This window comes from Phyllosticta citriasiana, assembly GCF_038021145.1.
Source record: "Phyllosticta citriasiana strain CBS 120426 chromosome Unknown IWZ02scaffold_1, whole genome shotgun sequence".
Classification (NCBI taxonomy): Eukaryota; Fungi; Ascomycota; class Dothideomycetes; order Botryosphaeriales; family Phyllostictaceae; genus Phyllosticta; species Phyllosticta citriasiana.
This window is the reverse complement of record NW_027117278.1, coordinates 3,017,618-3,040,051: the sequence shown is the minus strand read 5'-3', so window position 1 is coordinate 3,040,051 and position 22,434 is coordinate 3,017,618. Positions and strand designations below refer to the sequence as shown.

At 55.1% G+C, this 22,434-nt stretch overlaps 7 protein-coding genes across 7 annotated transcripts; 3 read left to right on the top strand and 4 right to left on the bottom strand.

Annotated features, from left to right (window-relative positions):
* Positions 1–1,558: 1,558 nt before the first annotated feature.
* On the bottom strand, positions 1,559–8,108 carry IWZ02DRAFT_429623 (calcium-channel protein CCH1; the record flags this gene model as incomplete). The annotated part of the gene is made up of 3 exons (XM_066766000.1): positions 1,559–2,602; positions 2,650–6,435; positions 6,480–8,108. The coding sequence occupies 3 exons, from the start codon at positions 8,106–8,108 to the stop codon at positions 1,559–1,561; spliced, it is 6,459 nt and encodes a 2,152-aa protein (XP_066627603.1).
* A 1,053-nt stretch (positions 8,109–9,161) lies between these two features.
* On the top strand, positions 9,162–12,129 carry IWZ02DRAFT_32528 (uncharacterized protein). The gene is made up of 5 exons (XM_066764195.1): positions 9,162–9,468; positions 9,519–9,616; positions 9,664–9,877; positions 9,922–10,758; positions 10,805–12,129. The coding sequence occupies exons 1-5, from the start codon at positions 9,286–9,288 to the stop codon at positions 11,879–11,881; spliced, it is 2,409 nt and encodes an 802-aa protein (XP_066627602.1). The 5' UTR covers positions 9,162–9,285; the 3' UTR covers positions 11,882–12,129.
* A 330-nt stretch (positions 12,130–12,459) lies between these two features.
* Positions 12,460–14,991, bottom strand: IWZ02DRAFT_440872 (uncharacterized protein). Its single transcript, XM_066766867.1, has 4 exons — positions 14,205–14,991; positions 13,825–14,159; positions 13,641–13,779; positions 12,460–13,593 (listed from the first exon to the last, which is right to left on the bottom strand). Exons 1-4 carry the CDS (start codon positions 14,543–14,545, stop codon positions 12,747–12,749), a joined length of 1,662 nt encoding a protein of 553 aa, XP_066627601.1. The 5' UTR covers positions 14,546–14,991; the 3' UTR covers positions 12,460–12,746.
* Positions 14,992–15,450: 459 nt separating this feature from the next.
* IWZ02DRAFT_487064 (histone-fold-containing protein) lies at positions 15,451–16,403 on the top strand (the record flags this gene model as incomplete). The annotated part of the gene is made up of 4 exons (XM_066769325.1): positions 15,451–15,510; positions 15,566–15,699; positions 15,762–15,880; positions 15,940–16,403. 4 exons carry the CDS (start codon positions 15,451–15,453, stop codon positions 16,401–16,403), a joined length of 777 nt encoding a protein of 258 aa, XP_066627600.1.
* A 142-nt stretch (positions 16,404–16,545) lies between these two features.
* Positions 16,546–17,632, bottom strand: IWZ02DRAFT_440867 (uncharacterized protein). Its single transcript, XM_066766866.1, has 2 exons — positions 17,442–17,632; positions 16,546–17,350 (listed from the first exon to the last, which is right to left on the bottom strand). Exons 1-2 carry the CDS (start codon positions 17,446–17,448, stop codon positions 16,701–16,703), a joined length of 657 nt encoding a protein of 218 aa, XP_066627599.1. The 5' UTR covers positions 17,449–17,632; the 3' UTR covers positions 16,546–16,700.
* A 94-nt stretch (positions 17,633–17,726) lies between these two features.
* Positions 17,727–19,905, bottom strand: IWZ02DRAFT_440864 (pre-mRNA splicing factor). Its single transcript, XM_066766865.1, has 2 exons — positions 19,430–19,905; positions 17,727–19,351 (listed from the first exon to the last, which is right to left on the bottom strand). The coding sequence occupies exons 1-2, from the start codon at positions 19,778–19,780 to the stop codon at positions 17,885–17,887; spliced, it is 1,818 nt and encodes a 605-aa protein (XP_066627598.1). The 5' UTR covers positions 19,781–19,905; the 3' UTR covers positions 17,727–17,884.
* A 108-nt stretch (positions 19,906–20,013) lies between these two features.
* Positions 20,014–22,335, top strand: IWZ02DRAFT_412876 (cell cycle control protein). The gene is made up of 2 exons (XM_066765740.1): positions 20,014–21,870; positions 21,916–22,335. The coding sequence occupies exons 1-2, from the start codon at positions 20,095–20,097 to the stop codon at positions 22,159–22,161; spliced, it is 2,022 nt and encodes a 673-aa protein (XP_066627597.1). The 5' UTR covers positions 20,014–20,094; the 3' UTR covers positions 22,162–22,335.
* Positions 22,336–22,434: the final 99 nt, after the last annotated feature.

Below are 22,434 nucleotides of genomic sequence, written 5' to 3'. Positions count from 1 at the left end.
GTGTAAAAAAAGGCCGCTACTGCCGTTGTTCGACGAGCGGACGAGGTGAAGCAAACAGCAGCGGGCGCTAGGCGGTGGTGTGGTGGTGGCTGCGGACCAGTAACGACGGCAACGGTGCCAGCAGGCCCGTCGGAGGATTTTTTTTTTTTTTTTTTTTTTGGCTTGTTATTGTTGTCGTTTTGTCGACGGCGACGACGATGTTATTGAAATAAGGATGGAAGCAGGCAAGGCCGGCGGTTTTGACGAGGAGAGGGAAAAAAAATTGGACAGGAATGGAAAAAGACGCGTCTCCCTGCGTTAGGAACAGGAAAGCTGCACAACGTGAGATTGTGATTGAGGTTGAGGTTGGAATGGATGGATGGCCTGCCGGATGACGAAGCCACCGAAAAGGGGGAGAATATAATCGAGGGCGATAGCTTGGGCGAGCGAGGGGCAGATGGCAGCGATAATATAACTCACGTCTGCCGTCCTCGACGAAGTCATAAGAGAAAGGAAAAAAGAAAAGAGAAAAAAATAAAATAAATAAATCCACGACTGGACACACCAACACCTCCTCCCCCCTCCCCCCACACCGCCTTACAGCCCTACTATCCGATCCGAGCAACCTGGTAACTGCGGTGGTTTGAGAACGGTGTCTCATCTATTGCTTGCCGCCCTGCACGCCAATGTCGCCGGACACACCGGCAACCACTTGGCGCGCAGCCTCACGGCCGTCTGAAACTGGCCGCGACAGGGATCCGTCCTTGCAACACTCACGACATGGACACCTCGCTGCTTCTAGACTGCCTCTCTTTTCGGCTGTGGCACGAGTGTCCGACATCTTTGTATTCTTCTCTGATCTATGCTGTAGGAACGATAACGAGAGGGGAAAAAAAAGAAAAAAGAGAAAAAAGAAAAAAAGAAACGCCGCCGCTATGCTGCTCAGCTGCTGCGTGCTCCATCCACCCATGTCAAACTATGCCTGTTCATGGTAGCCTTTCTATCCCTCTATCGCCAAAAAATAGTCCTCCACTTTCCGCCGCCCTTCTTGGCTGCAGCTGAAGAATCCAACAAAAACCAATTACAACATGTGCCTCCCTTTTCGCTTACAACTTTGATGATGATAACGGTGATGATGATACACTCTCAAAGCAACGCACGGCCCCGGCAGCCCTACCTGTGATTCAATCCCCCACACCCACTGCAACTCCCCAACTCCAACTCCAGGTTGATGAATTAGAAAAGGAGAGAGGAAAAGTGAAAAGAGATAACCGAGGTGGCACAACAGCAAGCCACCATGTTGACGACTTTGGCCATGCCCTTCATAACGATAAGTAGAAAGACGACGTGCGTCGCGCTGACGACAGCCGACCTGTGTTGAAAGGCACACGGCACGGTATGTGTAGCGGGTCGACGTTGGTTGCGCGTCGCAGGCGCATGCAGGGATGCCGCATGCATACAGCGGCAGCCACCCGCTTGGTTGACGACATGCGTCCTTGCATACAACATGTCGTCGGCTGTCGTCACGGCGCGTCGTCTGGAGCAGCCTGGAAACGAGTCGCGTCGCAACGATCCTTCACTACTGCCACCCGGATCCGGGTCTCTTGAGCGAGAAGCTCTTGCGGATGCTCTGCCCCCACGCGCTGTTGGCAAACACGTCGAGCACGTCTTGGGCGCTGACGTCGCTGTCTGGCCGAGACCGTCCACCGTCACTGGCACCCGACGCCGAGCGCCCAAGTCCACCCGTTGCTGCACCGGCGCTCGTGCCTTCGCCATTGTCATCCGCCGCCGCCGCTCCTGCAGTCGTGTTGCTTGGAGTGCCTGGCCGAGACAGGTTGAGGGCCGCCGCGAGCTGCCACTCGGCATTGTCGACAGGCGAGTGCCGCGGTGAGTTGACCGGACTCGCCTGGACGCTGTTTCCGCGAGACTGCACAGGCGTCTTTTGGATGCTGTTTGCCCGGCTGCTGCGTATCGACCCGCCGTCGTAAAGAGCGGGCGGACTGGTCGAACGTCCGTCAAAGTGGCTGTTGCCAAAGGTGGGCCCGTCGAAGCTGAGCGGGTCGAGCGATGGCGTTGGCGAAGGTGTGCGCGCGGCACTGCCCGTGGCGCCGTGGTATGCCGTGTCCTCGACCATTGTGAACTCGAACTGCGGCACCGACACCATGCGCCCAGCTTTCTTGGCTTCGAGGGCGCGGCGGAAGCGGCGGGACCAGTACAGCGTGTCGAAAAAACCAATGACCGTCTTGCGCTGCACCGACTCCTCGACGCGCTGGAGACGAGCCTTCCGCCGCAAAAACTCTTCGAGACGAAGACTCTTGTTTTCGTTGATGACCTTGTAATGAGCCAGAGTGATGAGAAGCGACGTGAATTGCACGCCGCGGTCTGGGTCTGCTCCGTTGAGGATTTCCTCGTAGAAGCGGTTGACGCGATTCCTTCGTTTGCGAATCTCTTCGATCGGCAGATCTGCAAGCCTGTCCTTGAGCTTGTCGAGATCGATTTCCGGCGTCTCCTTCATTCCGACCGGAAGACTGGAGTGTCGTTGAGGCTTGCTGCAGTCTTCAATTATGCGGCCGACTGTAAAATCGCCGTCGTAGATGCGCATTTCGAAAACGCCTGAAAGTTCCTGTATCGGCGGTCAGCACTGTCCAAAATTGTCATCGCCTGACTTACCCCAAGTAGCCTGGGAAACTTTTCCTTTGGCACGAATCCAGTGCCATTCGGATCAAACTCTGCCCACGCCTGCTTGAATCTGCGGATCTCCTGCCTGCTAATGACGCTCAGACCGCTGCTGCGTTGGTACACATACGAGAAAGACTCGTAAATGAGCGACACAAACAGGTTGACAAAGATGTACATGCTGAGAATGTTCCACAGAATGAAGAGCGTGCGGGCCCACTCAGCGCTGCCGCAATCTCCGTCCCAGTAATGTGTACCAATGGTGCAAAGCGGTGGCTCAATCGAGGCAAAGTCTTCCATGACTTGGTTCCAGCCTTCTCCCGAAGACATGCGGAACAGCAAAATCAGTGCTTTGGGGACGGTGCGGAAGTTGACATTGCCGGACTCTTGTTCGCCGAAACGGGTGAGACCAAATGCCTGCGTCATAGCAATCGCGAAGACGAGGAACAACACAAACCACGTCGCCAACAGGTTCGCAATCGACGTGATGGATGCGGCAGCCGTCTTGAACAGCGTGTCGAGCTGATTGTTGCGGGGAATGAGCAGCAAGGCGATAGATACCAGGCACAGCTTGTGCAGCTGTACGTACGTCCGATTCTCAAAGTTTGTCAAGAGAAGAATTGTCGTGGTAAAGGCGCCCGTCACCGAGACCAGCGCGTACATGTCCCAGGCGCTGCGTCGGAAACGTGCCCACGTCAGACCGATGATGCGGACTGCAATGTTGGCCATGTAGAGTGCGGTGAGAAGCAGGAAGATGTAGTCTCTCGTGCGTTCCCAGGCCCATGGCTCCGGATAGTATTCCAGACACAGCAGAAGCAGATGCATCAACAGCAAAAACGTGATGAACCTCTGCCATCGTCCCGTCTTGCGCACTGCTCGGCGGTAGCACCATTCTTCCCACGTCTCGCGCTTCTTCGTGGAAGACGGTCTTTTCGATGGCGCAACTTGGCGTAAAAGCTTCCGCAATTCAAGCCACGAACGTTGATCGGTCGTCAGGTACGCAACACCAGTCTGTTCAGTGTAGTTGCGCATGAAGACAGATACGAAGAGCGTCAACACGAAAACGGCGCCGAGCAAGTTGAAGACGACGAAGAAGACGGCGTTTCCTTGGGATGCAAAGTCCTTGGGCTGCTTGAATTTGCCCGTAATACTTTGAGCCGACCACATGACGTCTATCCATCCTTCTTGAGAGACAATGGTGAAGAGGATGAAGAGCGAGTCGCCGAAATTGTCAAAGTCGTACCAAGAGTTGGATGCCTGTCGAGGCGACAGCACTGGCCAGTTGGCGACGGTGTTGTTGAACTCTCCAACGCAGTCCTCGAGGTTCACGATGCCCGAGTCGCTGTCATTGCACGAGTACATTTGGCCGTTGAAAAGGTTGAGTCCGTAAATGGCAAACGGAATCAAGAAACTCAGCGAAACGAAGAGAGCGGACAAAACTTTCCAACCGCCGCGGATGATGACGTGGTGGAACGTGTTTCTGGCGCTGTCCGAAACGTTTAGCAGGCGCAACGCCCTGAGAGCTTTGAAAGCACCCACGGCTCGCGAAATTGAAGACTCGTGCATCAACAGAGTGCCGACGTTGATCCACAGAGTAACCAGCACGATGCCGTCGATGAATCCCCAAGAGCTACGAAAGTATGCGTTCGGCGTCCAGAAGAATCCGTCGGCAATGACCTTGATCAACGCTTCGACAGTGAAGAGGATTGAGAAACCAAGGTCGGTGTAGACGAACCAGTTGAGGTCAGAGTATCCATTGGCGTCAAAGTATTCCTTTTGGTAGACGGGCGTAGTGATGCAAGCAAGGAGCACCATTGCAACAATGGCGGCATAGACAAATGCCGAAAAGGCATACCACACGGGGATGGATGGTGCCACACCCTCGATGCGTTCTTCTCCTCGGCCTGGTCCAACGATGCGCTGGCACAGTGTCCTTATGGGATTGTGGGGCTTGAAAAGAAATAAGGACACGTTGTACGAGGGATGCTTCTGGAGGTACTCGCGTTGAGCCTTTTTGCGTCTTTCGGTTGCTGAGAAGAGTTCCTTGGCCATTTCTCGCGGGTCCAGGTCTGCATAGGCTTTGGAGAACTCTAGGCGAGCGTAAAAGGGGTTGGGTTCGCGATGCCAAACCTTCTTGACAAACCAGCTCCACACGCGAGACATGATGCCTGATTGAACTCCAGGTTCTTGGGGCGCATGCTCTGCCTGGTTTCCATCATGGGCCAGAAGAGGTTGCTCTGGCTCGTCGAGAAAGTCGCGAACCACGGCATCCTTGAGCAACATTTCCGTCGCCGCCGTTCCATAGTCGAGGGGATCTCTCCTGTGGGCAGAGGCCTGGCCAAGTTTGAAAATAGTCGAAAGCGACAAGTTGCCGCTGGTGCCATCGCCCTGCTCTTTCTGTTGAAGAAACGCCTTGACTTGCTGCAGCCGCTTCTCGTCCTCAGACACATCAAAGCCTTCTTGAATGACAGCAATAAACATGTTGAGGACAATGAAATTGGCGAGGATGTACCACATGATGAGAAATGCCGCCCCGATCCATGCAGTATCATGTCCGACTTCAAAATTGGTGACGTTATAAAGGATGGTCGTCCAGTTTTCACTCGACAACAGCTGGTACATGCCTAGGAAAGCATTGAAGAGGGTCTTGAATGTGACTTCAATGGTTTCTCCATCATTTTCTTGCGGAAGTTCGCCTCGGAAGATTTGCGTGGCGAAGAGTGATGCAAGATACGTAATCAAGAACACGAAGAAAATGAGGTTGAGCAGACCGCTAGCGTTGCCGAGGACAGTCTGGATGAGGTCTCTTGTCAGTTTGACGGCCAAAACGACGCGGTAGATTCGAAGAATTTGAAAGACTGTCATCCAAGCATAGGCCTCGTGGTTTTGCCTGACAGCCGGTATCTGTATCACAGTGGTGACAATCGCCAGGAGCAGGTCGAACATGTTGCGCTTGGAGCAATAAAAGTGTCGCCAGTCTGATATGATGCGGAAGATGATTTCGATCAACAACAGAATAGTCACCACCGTTTCCGAGGCGTCAATCAGACTCCTGCGATCATCACTCATGTCTGCGCTTCGCATGGCCTGGCAAATCAAACCGTAGACAATGACGAGGATCCAAAAAGGCGAACTTTTGTGGTACGCACGCTGAATGGTACTCATTCGCTGTATCGGTCTTGCTTGGTCCTCTTCATCACTCTGCGTTTCGTCGAGCTGCTGTGCAGTAAAGGCACTCGTTTTGCTTTCGTCTCGAATGACTTGAAAGGAGGACGTGATGACGGCAATCAGCAGGTTCATCATCCACAATGCGAGAATGACGATTCCACAAGCGAAGAAAAGCGCCGCCGCGAGATAGTCGCTATCTGTCAGGTCGTAAAGGAGATCTGAGAAGGTGTTGGACGTCATGAGTACAAACACCAACTCTAGCGAGTTGAAAATGTTGTCGTAGCTTTGAGTGTCGTTGAACGGATTATCTCCTTCGACGCATACTGATGGATAGGGACAGAGGTAGCCCTTGTGAGAGCTGGCCCCAGGCAGTCCAAAGGCATTGACCCATGGGAGCTCGGCGCCGGTTGCATTGACGTAGCCACCGCAATGCTGGTCAGAGTTGGTGTAGTTTTCTTGCTTCCCGGTGGGATCAACCCAGACGCAGGTTCTCTTCAAGCTCGACTTGAAACTTTGCACACCAATGATGGCAAAGAGAAGCCAGAAGAAGCCGATGAGGAAACCCACGTTGACGAGGAGTGGCGCAGCTCTCTTGAGACTGCGGAGGATTACCTAAACAAGTTAGCCAGGGACGAGACTCTTCACAAGGATCATACCGTCGTGCCACTCGTAAGTCCCAGGAGACGAAGGATACGCAAACAGCTAAGCATGCGAAACACGTAGACATGGCTGGTGGATTCTAGCCCAGACACGCTAATGACGAAACTGATCCAAAACGACACGACGGCAACAAAGTCGAGCCGATTAAACGAATGACGCAAAAAGGCTCGATGCGCAAGACGAACGCGCTGCTGCTGGCGAACGTTGGCGGGATCGTCGGGATCTAAAGTGGCAGCCGTGAAGGATCGCAAAAGGGGCGGCTGATGCGCGAGGTATGACGGCCGCTGTCCTCGAACTGATGGCTGTCGGTCCGGTCCGCTGAAGAGACTTTTGCCCTTGTCTATTACAGCTTGTCTTATACCAATCTGTCGATTGATGGTGCTGTACTCGACTGGGTTGATCATGAAGCCAGACACGATTATGCGACAAATGACCTCGGCCGTGTAGATGACAAACAAGGTCAAGAGGCCGTAGTCAATCCAGCTGTCGCCCCACCTCGTAGGTCGAGGAAATTGGTACACGTCGCGGGCGGCATCAATCGTAAGCAATACGGTTTGAGTAATGATGAGAACGAGGAGAAATGGCTCGGTTGCGGGATGCGTGAGGATGTCGCAAAGCTTCATGCGCAAGGGGTTGTCCGGCGGAAAAACGCCCATGGACTTGCCTCGCAGCGGATTAGAATGGACTTTCCAGTTGAAGTGTGCCGGCGTCACCCTGGTGCTTGGGGACTTTTCGACAGGAGAGGGAGGAAAACGCGGAGACATGGGGGAGCTTGGAGAGGGGGGCGGTCCATCATTGCCAAAGTCTTGCTCATCTACTTCTCCCCCTTCGTCCAACGGCTTGTCCTTTTGCGAGGTTTTGCGCTTGATGCTTCGTTCGATGAGGTCGGCTTCGTTGGACAAGTTGACGACACGCTGCGAAATATTTCGCATCATGGTACCAGCTCGCTTCAACGGAGACTCGACGGGAGACAAAGATCTGACGCGCCCACCCGAACCTGATCTTCCGAGGTTGGGGGACAAAGACTGCCCCGCCTCTGCGTGGTTGAGGTCATCGCCAAGTCTGTTTGATGTCCGCTCTGGGGTCAAAAAGTTGACGCTCTGAAAACTCGACCGAGCCTGGCCAGTCGGCGTGACGGGCGTGGTAGGTTCTTTGCCTAGCGTAGGAGACAGGTGATTATCATAGGTTCCAGGCTGATCCTCTTCAGAAACGCGGGACATGTACGGGGTGGATTCGCTTGGATGCAGCCAGACCGGAGGGCTGCGAGGATCTCCAGTCGCAATCAACGAGGGCTCGGAGTGACGAGTGTTGTCTTCGAAGGATAAACCGGCAAAGCTGTGAGCTTGACCCGGTTCACTCAAGGCGCTCGGTTCCCTGGGCCGCAATCCTTCAATAGTCAAGCTTGGTCGAGTTGGTCTGGTGTCCTGTCTGGGCGGGCTGGATTCCCTGAGCGGCGCATACCTGGTATTTTGAGAGTCGCGTCCTCTCAACAGGCTGCGGCCGCGCTCGCTCAGCGTCCTCCGATGCGAGGGAGAATCAGAATCTTGGTTATCAGGGGGCCGGTTCAAGTCTTGCAGAGGTATTGCCTGAGGCGTCGAGTCATTTCGACGGTCCTGGTCGGCCATGGCAAACAACCCAAAAAAAAAAAAAAGAAAGAAAGAAAAGAAAAAAAAGAAAACGAAGGGCGGATCCGGAGGGTTTGTGGAAGGACTAGGACTTCATCTGGGCCGAGGACGACTGGGTTTACGACAATCTGGGGTAAACAGTGGCTCGGAGGATCTGTGCGCGGAGGGGACGAGGGGAGGTCGAAGAGGGGTCTCTGGCCAGGTGGAGGGTGGTAGCGACTGGGAGCGAGCGAGCCAGCGAGCGACGGCGGGGGGACGAGTCGGTGGACGCAGGTGGGAGGGCGAGGGAGGACGGAGTTGGGAGGACGGAGGAGGGCGAGGCGAGGAGAGGAAAAGGCGTTGGTGGTTGTTCAGGTTTAGCACTGACAGCGACTGAGCGGCATGGCGATCGCGTCCCACTCCATGTGCATACGAAGCTCCAGCGGCTCAAGGTTCAGTTCAGGGACCCAGCGCTCGACGCCGCGCCACAGGACGGGATCCCTTTGGGAAGTGCTCCGTATATTAATAGCTGACATGCAGACTGAGCCACAGGCTCTGATCTTTTCGTTTCTCTCTTGAGCGGCCGTCGTTTTCATTCGCCTTGTGCTTACATGGCACGGGCGACGCGATGAAACAGCAAATAGATGATATTGATGTGTAGGCCTGGATGGATCCCCGCCGTGGGCTGCATGTCGAAGTCGCAGGGCATTCCACAGACGGCGTCAGTCTTCTTGTCCTCCACTGTCGCGCAGATTCCCGTCGCCCTGTGCTTCCTTGTCCTCCACTGTCGGGGACCTCAACCTGCATGTACCGGACACGTGTTACATAATCAGTGCCAAGCCTCTCCCGCCCCAGGTGTACCTAGGTCCCGCCTCTGTCTAGCGCGCGCCGCGTGCATGGCCGACCGGCCGTCCGTGTGTTGGTTCTGGACCAGAGGGACTGACGATTAATTTCCATCACCACCGCACCGCACCGCACCGCCCCGCCCCATCACCCTCATCCTCTACCTATGTTACCACCTGCCCAACACCGCCACACCTCACTTACCTCGCCATTGCTCTACTCGGCTCCACTCGACTCCACTCGACTCGACTCCACGAGGCTGGATCCTCCATTCTCCCCGCCGTGCTCCTCGTTTTCCCCTTGGATCTGACGACAACGCGTCGCGCCTCAGCCAGGCACGCTTCCTCTGGTGACCATGCCCGCCAGGAAGCGCGCCCGCCGCGACATTGAGCCCGAAGTTGATGCTCCACCTGCACCCGAGCCCCAGTCTCTCTCCAAGACCCAGCAACTGCGGAACCTCTGGGAGTTTGCCGCCCTGCACCAGTACATTCACATCTTTGGCGACGTCGTCAAGATCAGCCAAGACATTGACATTGACGTATGCCCTCGCCCACCCACCCACCCTCGATCAATGCTGACTCGTTCCAGGTCCTCGAGGAAGAATGTCTCAAACCCACCACCTCCGAGCGCCTGCCTGAAATCGGCCTTGCACTCCTGAAATACGTCTCCTCTCACAAAGGACTGACGTCAGTACTCTCAACCTCTCTTCTTGTCATGCGCTGACCTTGTCCAGCCCCGAGATATTCGACGAATATACCCGCCGTCAATATGTCGCCAAAGCTCCAAACCGGAACCCCTTCGGTGTCGAAGAGGAGCCCGTCAAGTTCAACGACATGGACACATTTACCAAGATCCGCGTCCTGCATCAACTCTCCGTTTGGACCCTGAACAACCCTGATCGCATAAAGGACAAGATGAACCTCACAGAAAGGCAACAAACCACTTGGGTGAGCGCACCGCACCATTCTTGTTGTTTATCTAACACACGCAGCGCCTCGACGCGTTTGGATGGGACAAGGAAGACAGGACCTATTTTCTCCTCGACGATGACCGCTTGTATCGTCGTTCCGCCCCGCCGCTGCCGCCGCCGCCCCGAACAAAATCCAAAGCCAAACCTAAACCCAAAAAGACGCGCGGGACACGTGCAAGCAAGCGCAGGCGGTTATCAACTGCCGAGTCTGAAAGCGCGGCCGAGGAAGAAAACGAGGTTGACGATCAGGATGATTTTGGTGGCATGACCTGGGAATGCGTTGCCGTGACGTTGGAGGAATACACCGACTTTGTCGATTCTATCCGCAAGAGTCGGGACAAGAACGAAAAAGATTTGGCGCAGCGCCTCCAAAGCGAAATCATACCGATTTTGGAAGAGAAGGCCGAAAAACAGCGGGCTCAAGAAACGAAGAAGCAGAGGGAGATAGAGAATATTGAAAAGATGGCCCACGCAAAACGCTCAAGCCGCATTGCGAGTCGATTGGAAAAGCAAAAGGAAGAGGAGGCTGCGGTAGAAGCGGAAAGAAAGCATGTGGCCGACTTGGAAATGGCAAAGAAGGAGCAAGAGCGGCAAAAGAAGCAGGAAGAGGATAGAGAATCACGAATGATGACGCGCGAGCAACGTCTCAAGGAGCGCGAGGTCAGGCGCATCCTACATGAAGAAGAGCTCAAGAAGCTGGAGGAGGATCGCCAAAAAGCCGAGAAAAATGAGGCTCGTCTTTCGGAGCGACATCTCAAGGCCGAGATGCAAAGACGGCAAAAGGAACTCGAGAGGATGCAAGAAGAGGAGAATTGGGTGTTCGACTGTGCCGTCTGTGGCATCCACGGCGAGAATGTTGTGAGTCTAGTCCATCATGTCTTAAGTGCTTGCTAACGGAATAAAGGACGACGGCTCTCACAGTATTGCATGTGAAAAGTGCAATGTGTGGCAACATAGCGCGTGCCATGGCATCGCTCAAAAAGAAGCCGAGCGTGACGATTTTCACTTTGCCTGCAATGACTGCAAGCGCAAGGAGGAAGACGCATCCCGCCCCAAGCTTCCCCCTCTCAAACTTCACATGGGTGCTTCTCAAGAAGCTAAACCTTCTCGACCACAGCAGCAAGGCGCCACGAATGGTCTCATGAATGGCCCAAGCCTGTCTCCTCAGGGTCAGACCTCGGGCTTCCCCGGGATCCACCACCAAATTCCCCAAATCCCCCCTCCGCCGCCTCACTATTCTCATCAACCTGGCCCTGTCAATCCGGCAGTTTCGCCTCCTCCCAGGGGTGGTTTCTTCGGCAACCATCCTCATTGGCAACCAAACCAGATGCAACCAAATGGACATGTCACCAAGCTCGCCATGTCTCCCGGCCGTCCAGTATCTCAAGGCTCTAACTACCCCTACACGAATGAACATCCAAACTACGCCTCTCCAAACCGACCAGTGTCCGCCGGCTACGGCGCGCCCTCCCCATCCAAGCCCAGTACAAAGTCATCGTCGTTCCAGGCCAACGGCTACCGCTTCAACCCGCCCTTCTCCAGCCCCAACCCGGCATACCCTCCCCCGTCGACAACACAGACGCCCTCCTTCTCGCCCGTCAAGCACCAGGCGCCCGCCTCATCGCCCCCCTCGCAACAGCCGCAGCATCAGCACTCGCCGCCGTCGCAGCAATTCATCCACGGCTCGTCGCACCTGCTCCCCGCTGCCGCCGGCGGCATCTCGCCCGAAAAGCACGACAGCACTCCGCCCGCACAGCGCCAGGGCCCGCTGAGCCAGCCGCCCGTCCTCCCACCCATCGCGCCGCTCGCGCCGAGCGCAAATCCGCCCATCTTGACGCCCCCGAGTAAGAAGACGCCGGAGCACCACCACTCGCAGGCGCCGGCGCAGGCGCAGACGTTGCCGGCGCAGCCGATTGCCGACGTGCTGGCGCACAACAGTCATCCCCTGCCGCAGGGTCGGCGGCCTACTGGCGGGCAGTAGGAGACATGGGATGACGGGCGGCGATGCGTGAATGACCAAAAGTTGGCTGAGCGGTTGATCCGATTGTCTGTGTTTGGCGGGTTGGTCTGGGTTTGTTCTTGACGCTACTGCCGCTGCTGCTGCCGCTGGTGCAAGAAAGATGTTTTAGAATAAGTAATTGGATTAGCTCTGCTGTACCATAACTATTGATCAACGATCGATCGTGTATCATTAACATACTCATTCGTTCATTGCCAATCTTTCTGGTTGTGTATTTTTAATTTTTTTTCATGTTTATCTGTCTGTCAATGCTGTCACTGCGCGACCATCACAGTCGCCATTTCAGCTCGCTGTGGGCGTCTCGAGCGCTCCCTCGACCATATCGATGCGTGTCAGAAGCGGCGCTGTAACCCTGAACCCAAAACTCATCGATTGCACTGCGTCTTCGCAGCAAAGCAACAGAGCAAACAAAACAGAAGCATTCCCCCATCTCCAATCCTTATAGGGCGTGCGTCAACGCCGTCCATCCGGTCTATCTGTCTACGAAAAGTCTTTCGAGGGAAGGACAAAGGCCAACGAACACAGCACATGATAAAAGGGGGCAAGGATGGGGATTGTCGTTGTTGGAATAACCCAAAATGTCATTGCTCTGGACCAGCTGATTCAGTTTTCGTATCCCACTGGTCCCCGCTGCTGCTAATACTACTGCCCTGCTACGCCAATCCACTGCCCAACAAAACTCCAACACATTTGTGTAATGCACTAGAGCGAATCGACTTATCCTGGGCATACTTTCGCCCGCATCGCAGGACGTCTTTCGCCAGTCAAGACCAACCGTCTTCATCCCCACACCAAAAGCGCGCCAAATGCTCTCCTTGTCTGCAACTCACGTCGTCGAGGTCTTTGATAGAGGCTGCATGTATTCCAAACTCTTCATCTTGTCCCTCTCCCCAAAAGATGCCATCCTTTCAAACGATTCCATATTCTGATCATACGACGCCCTCTTCTTTCCCGCAGCCCTTTCGCCTGGTGCGGGATGGAAGTCGCTGGCCGCCTTGGATTTTTCCGACTCCTTCCCTGAAACGTACGCGCTATCGCTTCGATTGGTCACTGGGCGATCCCTTTCTGCGGCGGTGACAGAAAGGTGACGATCTTTTTCGTTTGGACGAGCACTGTCGTCAGCGCGGGCTCTCTCCTGTGGCGGCTGCGGCTCTAGGCTCGCGCGTGGCTGACCTTCAGCGTTGACACCAGGCCCTGGAGAGGCCAAGCTGTGCAAGTCCCCAAGCGCCACGTCCTCTTGGATGGGTTCCATGAGCACTTTCGCTACACGCTGGGCTTCTTCATGTCGGCAGATGGAGCAGTAGGAGTAGAGGGTACTTGGAGTCATGGCTCCTCCGGTTGGACTATTGAGGATGCTTGTTGGCAGTTCGGAATAGGACGCCCCGCCGTGCGTCGCGCAGAAAAATCCATGCTCGGATCTCGGGACGATCTTGATGGGCGAATATGACTGTAGTGGGAAACGCTTCCTACCGATGCGGACCGTGGCGGTGAACTTGAGCCTGTGTGTGTGCTGTAGGGTGTATGTGACAAAGTCGGGAGTCGAGGGCTCTGGAATCTTGACCATGAGATGCGTCATCTTTTGCTGGATAGGCATCGCCATTGTTGGCTCATGTACGGTTTGACTATCTTGGATGCGTCGTTTCCATCCAACGAACTTGCACCCGGCGATGTCCCTGTCTTATGTCAGAGTTGAACCAAATCGAGTGCAGAAGCGCCCCACGTGTGTGATTCCAGGACAATCTTGACGTTTTCCAGATTTTGTACAGGCATTGCAGTCAGGTCGGTGCTACTGCTCTTCGATTCGAGATTCAGACGATACGTCTGTGCCTCACCTCGGACAAATACAGGAGAGTGGGTAACTATGGCAGTCAGCAAAGAATAGACATGGTATTCACAAGACTGACCAGTTGGATCAAGAGTAAGCTTTGGATTGAGGATGCGCTTCAACCTCTTTGCGAATGATGGGGTTTCATAACGCCAATCGGAGCACCGTCGTGAGACTGGGTTAGATTTGAATGTCGCCGTGGGTGTTAGAAACGCATCGAGGGACGAGTCTTTACAGTCCAATCGAAGCTCCATGGAAGCTCGATGTCGAAGGGGGCCAGGCTCGCTGATAACCACGGCCGAAATCAGGTACTGAATGAATCCGACCGCATAGTCTGCGTCTTCCTTCGCAACACGAAAAGAAGGTGGAAGGGGCAGGGATCCATCAGCTAGGCGATGTCTTTTGGGAGGAACACTGAGAAAGTCAGCACTTGATCTCTCGAGAAAAGGCGCAACATACTTTTCTGTATCCGTGTGGTCGGGAAACTCCATCTCAAAGGGTTCCAAAAGTTCGCTTTCGACATCCAATAACTTCTCACGGCGGAACAGGCAAGTATGACTCTCTAGGTTGATAAGCCGCTCGCCCATGGTGAGGCCGCAAATCGGAGACTTGGTGTGGCATGTTCCCGAGAGCTCAACCGTAGCAGACCGAATCTGTTCGATGCGGGTCTCGAAGAAGATGCTGCCAGAAACCTTGTCACCGGGGTAAAAGACGTGGTCTGGACCTTTTGCGATCTCGATGCGAATGGAGCTTGGACTCGCGTCAGGAATTGTCGAGGTCGTAGCTGGAGGCGGAGTCATGATTGAAGATGGTAAGGATACGAACGACACGCCAGTGAGAATCAGACCTGGTCGAGGTTTGAAGAGGAAATGCGTAGAGTTCAAGTGGCATGTTGACAATGGACGGCGAATCCAGCAGCTACAGACTGGTGCAAGAGCCTTCCAGATCGGAGCCAGCTCCTGATTAGAACCAGCTCCAGATCATGGAATCGCCATCTGCGTGATCCACGCGGATGGACTCATTGAATGCACTTTCCGTTTTAACAATGCTGTTGTGGTAACCTGCGCTTCATCGATTGGCTAGAACTGCAGCGTCAACATTTCTTGAGTTCGTCGCCAGAAGGTCTTTGACACTGCTTTTTTCCGCATCGAAGATATGAGCACTGGACCCTGCTAGACAGAGGCAATGCTTCATGGAGATTTTGAAGCGTGAAGAGAATCTTGTCGACACAAAGGCTTGAACGATTAGTGTAATGTTGAAGTGGAATCCTGGAGCGGAGGTGGTGGTCGTTCACCGAAAGCGGTGAGGATTATTCTGCCGGCACTTGGAACTCATTACGACAACGGAGTAGAGTAGTCAAATGAAAGTGAAATGCAGTAACAAGATTCAATTGCACATGCAAGCTCACCAAATGCCATTCCAGAGTCGATGCAGCTCCAGATTTTGTGAAGAAGTTAACCGTCACGGAGCACGCTTTCCGGCTGCACAGCAAGCACTTTGAACGCGTCCCGTCGCGTCCCACATGGTCGCCTCGCATCACCGCCCGCGACTTTCTTCCACCCTCCTTGCACTCACCCCTCACCACCACTGCCACTCTCCTCGACCGAAAGACGCCCAACCGTCCTGCGTGCTGCGATCTTTCTACGGCCACCTCGATACACGACGAACCGTCACGATTTCGTCCACCTCGCCAATCCTGGTCAACATGCCCGCGCGCAAAAGCAACGCCTCCGTCGGCGACGACGAGTCTGGTCTCAGCGTAGAAGTGAGGGCAGACGACGTCCGTCTCGAACGACCGGAGTCCCGCTGACACAGTCCAGGATCTCAACCTCCCCAAGACCATGGTGAATCGACTCGCCAAGGGCGCGCTGCCCGCCAACGTCAACGTGCAAGCCGTCGCGCAATCCGCCATTTCCAAAAGCGCAACCGTTTTCGTAAACTACCTGACTGCACAGTGGGTCGACACGCCGTGCAGACATCAAGATTGACGACGGAGCTAACTCCCGCGTCAAACAGCGCCAGCGACATTGCCGCGCGGCAGAACAAAAAGACAATCCAGCCCAAGGACGTGCTCGACGCGCTCAAAGAGCTCGAATTCGACATGTTTGTCAAGCGTACCAATGACGAATTGATCAGTACGGCGCCTCTCCCGTCCCCACAGAGGACCTCCATCTAATACAGTCCCTCCTTGCAGAATACACTGAGATCCAATGCACAAAGCGCAACTCGTACCGGCGCCGTGTCAAGGACGAGAAGCGGGCCGCGGAGGGAACGGGAGGTCCGACGTCTGGCGCCAGCTCCATGGAGGCAGGGCCGGACGGCAGCACCATCAGAACGGGTGAGGATGGCGTGGGCCAGTCGTCCGCGGAGGGCGGCGCGGGCGCAACAAACGGACACGTGCAGTCGCTCGCCGGGGAATTCGCGAAGCGCCCGCGCTTGGATCTTGCCGAGGACGATGACCAGGACATGGATGCGGACGAGGGAGAGGACGAGGGAGAAGATGAAGGGGAAGACGAGGAAGGACAGGACGAAGAGGAGGACGAAGATGAGGATGAGGAGGGCGAAGAAGGAGATGAGGGCGATAGGGAAGACTTGCTCGAGGAAAAGGAGGACAAAATGGACGAGGACGAAGCAATGGAAGGGGAAGAGAGTGATTGACGGCACCGAAATGGCAATTCGATTTGTGGCATGGGACATGGGCGTTTAGAGGCGCAGGAGAACCTGGGACCGGCAGCGACTGCGGCGATATGATTTATTTTTGTCTGGCTGTCCCTTCTTTGGCAAACAAAAGCTATGAACATTGACTCGGACACTGCTCTGCCATTGATTCAAGCCGCGTCTTTCTAAAATGCCCATTTCCGTACTGTTGCAGCAATATCGCAAAACGCCCTAACGCCAAATGCTTAACACGACACATTTTCACCTTCACTTAATCCCTCCTCTTTCAACACCCCATCAACCCGCAAGCTGCCCCGCTCCCGCTCCCTCCAGCAGCGGATCCCCATACCTCGCCCTGACCATCCGTTCCCTCTCCACAAACGACTCCTCGGCCTTGTACCAATCCTCCTGGGCCTTCTTATTCTTCCACGCCCAGCCAGGGGCATCGGCCTCGCGCTCCCACCTGTACCCACTCGCCGCATGCACGCTGGGCACGACCGCCTTCCCTCCACCAGCACCACCCGCGCCCGCATCAACGCCGGCATCCAGCTCCCCTGCCGCCGCCGCCGTCGACGCCGACGCAGAGACCCCCGGCAAATCGAGCGCCGCTTTGCCCTTCCCATCGCCTTCGAGCGTCAGCGCCGCGCCCGAGTTGGGCGCGTAGTACACGCGTTTGCCGTTGGCATTGATCGTCGTCGCGTCGGCGGGCCCCGCTGTTCCACCGCCGCTTCCTAGCCCCGGCGCGCCCTGCGAGTTCGGCGGCGATAGTTCGGCCGTCTTGACGACGTTGGCGGCCGGGGTCGAGGGCAACGGGACGCCGCCGCCGTCGAGCAGGTTCGTGTTGGCCGTGTTGGTAGTAGCGGTGGTTGTGGTGTCGGCGCCCGGGAACAGGTCGTCGGACACGCTGCTGCGCGGCGACGAGTGCATCGTTGAGTCGCCGTCGGCGTCTGTGGTGGATTAATTGTCAGCTAGGCGTCGCTATAGACTCGACGCGTGTGGTTGGAGAGCTGTCAGAGAGATGTCGATTGTTGTGCATACCAGACATGGTGGGTGGCTCGGGCTCGATTCTTGCTCGTTTGGGGGATGGGGAAGGGTCTACTTGGTCCGCCAGTTTTGCAGAGGCAGGCGTCAATCAATGTTTGGTGGTGTCGATGGTGTTTGGGGATGTCGGGCACCTGTCCTAGGTCTCTCATGCAGCGAGGGCGAGCGGCGGTGACGTTGGGCTAGGCCGGTGCGTGTGGCGCTGCAGGGCAGTGGCGGGAGCTGGCGTGGCTGATTGCCGGCTCCTGCACGTACCATGCGGGGTCAGCCCTGGACATGACCTGGAATAGGCAATGTATTTTCGACATGCAGAAGGTCAAGAGGAATATATTTACACGTAATATTTCTTTGAGAATCAGGGCTTTGTCCAGAGCCAGTGAAGAAGCCAAACTCCAGCCCATGCAGCCTTCAACGCCAATCCAGCCCCAGCCCATTTCTCATCACTGCTTTTGCTTCTTGGCCGGCAGACTGGGCACCTTGAATCCATCTTGGTCCTTTTTGCCCTGTCCTCCCTCTATCTTTGTGCCCGCAATCTGCGTAAATGTGCCGCCGCCGAACCACCTGTCCTCATCTGCTTTCCTTTTCCGGTTCATCTCCTCGCGCACCTTGGGATCCACCAGTTCCAAGCCTTGAACCGGGGTGAAGGCAATTGTCGAAGCGGTACCAGCACTGCTCACGCCAGATGATCGAATACCATGGCCCTTGAGTACGCTGACGTTACCTGCCGGGCCTCCAGAACCGCGAATGGTTGATGCCAGACCACCGACGGGCGTTGCTCCTCCCCAGCCTGGATTCTTCTTGCTGAGCTTGGCCTTGGTGCGCTGGTCGATCTGCGTTGCCCGGATGCGTCCGTCATTGCTTTGACCAACCATGCCCATGCCCTTGGTTCCCTCGCCAGCACCATATCCCACCTCCGACTCTTCCTTTCCGAAAGCCATGCGGTTCTGCGCCTTGCGGAGCTCAGTCATGGCGAACGCCTCCTTGGCTTTGCGGACGCGCTTTCCACCACGCTTGCGTGATGGCTTGTCATCAGGAACGGGAAGAGCGCGGACACCCTTATTTGGCGGAGGTTCGGTCAACTTGTCCAGACGATCCAGACAATTTTGACGCAACTCCTCGCCAGTGGAACCGTCGGGGCTGCTGTGAATGCTGTCCACGCGCGCTGCAAGGACCACCTTGGCTGACACGATGCGCATGGCCTGCTTCTTGAGGTCTGTGGGAATGTTGCGGATAATGGGCGAGTTGAAGAGAAAGCCTTGGTGTCGAACTCCCACGTTCGTCGCGAATCCGGTGCCAGACTGCTTCTTGGATCCGAGCGGTGCCAGATTACAGGCAGGCGTCTTTGCGAGACCCTTGATTCCTCCAGCGTAATTGATAAGCTGGGCAGCCGTTAGAGATCCAATCAGAGCCGTCAGGTTTGGAGCAAACATGTTCATTCGAGATTGAACGTAGTCTGTCAGGATCCTCTTGGCCTTGTCCAGCTGGAGGGTCATCTCGCAGGCCTTTCTGACCGTGTTTAGTTCCGACTCGGACAGCTCGCGCCCTTGTGTAGTCGTAGCCTCAACAGTCACAACCATCAAAGACGGACCATCCAAGACTTTGCTCAGAGGTTGGCCGACAATGTTTTCCGCGGAATGCGAAATGCTCTGTATGTGATCCATAGGACCATTGCCAATGATGGCGACCGTCTTCGCGTAGTCCAGGGGATTGGTGATGAGCGTCTCCAGCTCCGGAAATCGCACCGAATAGTGGTCTCGTATGAATTTGTGGACGAGTATTATCTCGCCATCAATCGACGTGGAGAGGGTATTCGACTGCGTGAGGAGCTTGTATTCCGGATTGTCCTCGATCGAACCAATGTTCTTGGTCTGCTTCTCGGGGGGGAGACTTTGATAGTGGGCAATTCTCTGAAGGATTCGTTGCGTCAGGACTGTATCTTGTAGGATGTAAACAGGTAGAAAACAAAATACCAGCGGGTAACTGACCTCGAGTACTGGCTCCAGCGTCTTCATGAGACCGGCAACGCTTCGAACGTCGCTCACTCCACCAAGCTGCATCTTCTCGACCCTGGCCTTTGTTTCCTCCTCATCTTCTGGAGCATCGCGGCCCTCATTTGCGTTGCCGCCATTCATGAGCTCTTCGTCATCTTCAACCTCCTCTTCGTCGCCGTCGAGCTCCATGCCTGCCTCGTCTCCCACGCGTTTCACAGCATTCCCATTCTGATCAGGCGGTGATGCCGCGCCATCGTCGACCGCAAACTCCTCTTGCTTCTGCTCCTCGTTCTCGTCCCCAGAATCCTCAAAGTCGTTCAGAAGCTCGTCGGCGAGCGTGGCCATCGTGAAGTTTGATATGGGGTGACAAGGTTTGGCCAAGGGTCTTAAAGGGCTTCGTCACCCTGTAGGCAGGTTGTCAAGGGTAGCGTGGACGGTGGGGTGTGAAGTTGAAGAAAGTTGGAGAGTCCATGTCCGTAGGCAATTGCGAACTTAACGCACGGACGTCATAGCTCGCGTCGGTGTTTCTCCGGCCGACTTCCTGGCCGCTAGAGCTCCAACTAGGTTTCTCGTCGCCGACGGGACCGACAACACCAAACACCACGCAAGCTCTTCATCTTCGACCTGAACTTCCCATACCTCCATTCAAGCTCGCCACCATGGAAGCCTCACGCGGCCCTCCCAGGGTTAAGAACAAGCAGGCTGCGCCCATCCAAATCAGCGCCGAACAACTCCTCCGTGAAGCTGTTGATCGCCAGGAGCCATCATTGCAAGCTCCTACGCAGCGGTTTGCTGATCTCGAAGAGTTGCACGAATACCAAGGACGAAAGCGGAAAGAATTCGAAGACTATGTTCGCCGTAACAGGCTGAACATGAACAATTGGATGCGCTACGCGCAGTGGGAACTTGAGCAGAAGGAATACCGTCGCGCGCGGTCCATTTTCGAAAGAGCTTTGGATGTGGATTCGACCAGGGTTCAGCTCTGGGTCAGATATATTGATGCTGAAATCAAAAATCGCAACATCAACCATGCGCGCAACTTGCTCGACCGTGCTGTCACTATACTCCCGAGGATCGACAAGCTGTGGTACAAGTATGTCTACATGGAGGAGACGATTGGCAATATTCCGGGAACGAGACAAGTCTTTGAGCGGTGGATGAGTTGGGAGCCGGATGAGAATGCTTGGAGCGCGTACATCAAGCTGGAAAAGAGATACCAAGAGTATGAGCGGGCACGAAACATTTTTGCGCGCTTTTGCCAGGTGCATCCGGAACCACGAAATTGGATCAAGTGGGCGCGGTTTGAGGAAGAGTTTGGAACTAGCGACTTGGTCAGGGATGTTTTCGGACAAGCAGTGGAGACTCTGGGCGAAGAATTCATGGACGAGAAGCTGTTCATGGCTTATGCAAGATTCGAGGCACGGTTAAAGGAGTTTGAACGCGCAAGAGCAATCTACAAGTACGCCCTCGACCGCATGCCGCGCTCAAAGTCGATGAACCTCCACAAGGCCTACACCCAGTTCGAAAAGCAATTCGGAGATCGCGAAGGCGTCGAGGACGTTGTACTTTCCAAGCGTCGAGTCCAATACGAAGAGGCAATCAAGGAAAATCCCAAGAACTACGACAACTGGATCGACCTTGCGAGACTCGAAGAATCGGCCGGTGACGTGGAAAAGGTCCGCGATGCCTATGAGCGGGCTATTGCACAAATACCGCCATCCCAAGAAAAGCGACACTGGCGACGGTACATTTATCTCTGGGTCTTTTATGCGCTCTGGGAAGAAATGGATAACAAAGACGTCGAAAGGGCACGCCAGATCTACAACGAGTGCCTCAAGCTCATCCCGCACAAGAAATTCACGTTCGCCAAGGTCTGGCTGCTTAAGGCTCAGTTTGAAATTCGGCATATGAACCTCGCAGCCGCGCGAAAGACGCTCGGTCAGGCAATTGGCATGTGTCCCAAGGACAAGCTGTTCAAGGGGTACATTGAGCTAGAGCTCAAGCTGTTCGAGTTCAATCGGTGCCGAATGCTGTACGAAAAGCACATTGAGTGGAATCCGAGCAACTCGCAGGCATGGATCAAATTCAGCGAGCTGGAGCGCGGTCTTGACGACTTGGATCGCGCGCGCGCCATTTTCGAACTCGCAGTAGATCAGGAGACGCTCGACATGCCCGAACTCGTCTGGAAGTCATACATTGACTTTGAAGAAGAAGAGGGCGAATACGAGCGGACGAGGGCTTTGTACGAGCGTCTGCTGCAGAAGACGGATCACGTCAAGGTCTGGATCAGTTACGCGCACTTTGAAATCAACGTGCCAGACGAGGGCATGGAGGAGGACGAGGAGGCACCAATCAGCGAGGAGGCTAAGAAGAGGGCGAGAGACGTCTTTGAGCGTGCCCACACGAACATGAAACAAAAGGGCTTCAAGGAAGAGGTATGTCTAAATGCCTACACAGGACGTTCAATGCTAACTGCTCAGCGTGTCGCCCTCCTCAATGCATGGAAGTCGTTTGAACAGACGCACGGATCGTCCGAGGACCTCAAACGCGTCGAAGAGCAAATGCCCAAGCGCGTTAAGAAGAGAAGAAGATTGGAGACTGCAGACGGCGGAATGGAATTCGAGGAATACATGGACTACGTCTTCCCCGCGGACAACGCTGGCGAAGCCAAGCTGTCCAAGTTGCTGCAGTCTGCAGCGGCATGGAGGAAGACGGGAGAGAATTGAGATGGGCAGATTGAAGATAATCCAGATTCAAAGACAATGGATGGATGCAGTAAACAAATGATTATTCGCGACGTCAGCCACATCCCGATGTCTGGACCATTTCAGCCAATGGCGGGGCAGCCGAGGTCCAGCGGAGGATTACCATCGGGGCCTCCGGGGGAGACAAAAGTAGAACAACAACAACGACTCTCTGAACATTGCGCCGATAATTACGCCCGTACCCATGTCCGTCTTGCGGAATCATCGGCTGCGGGTGTGTTCTACCCTCTCCAC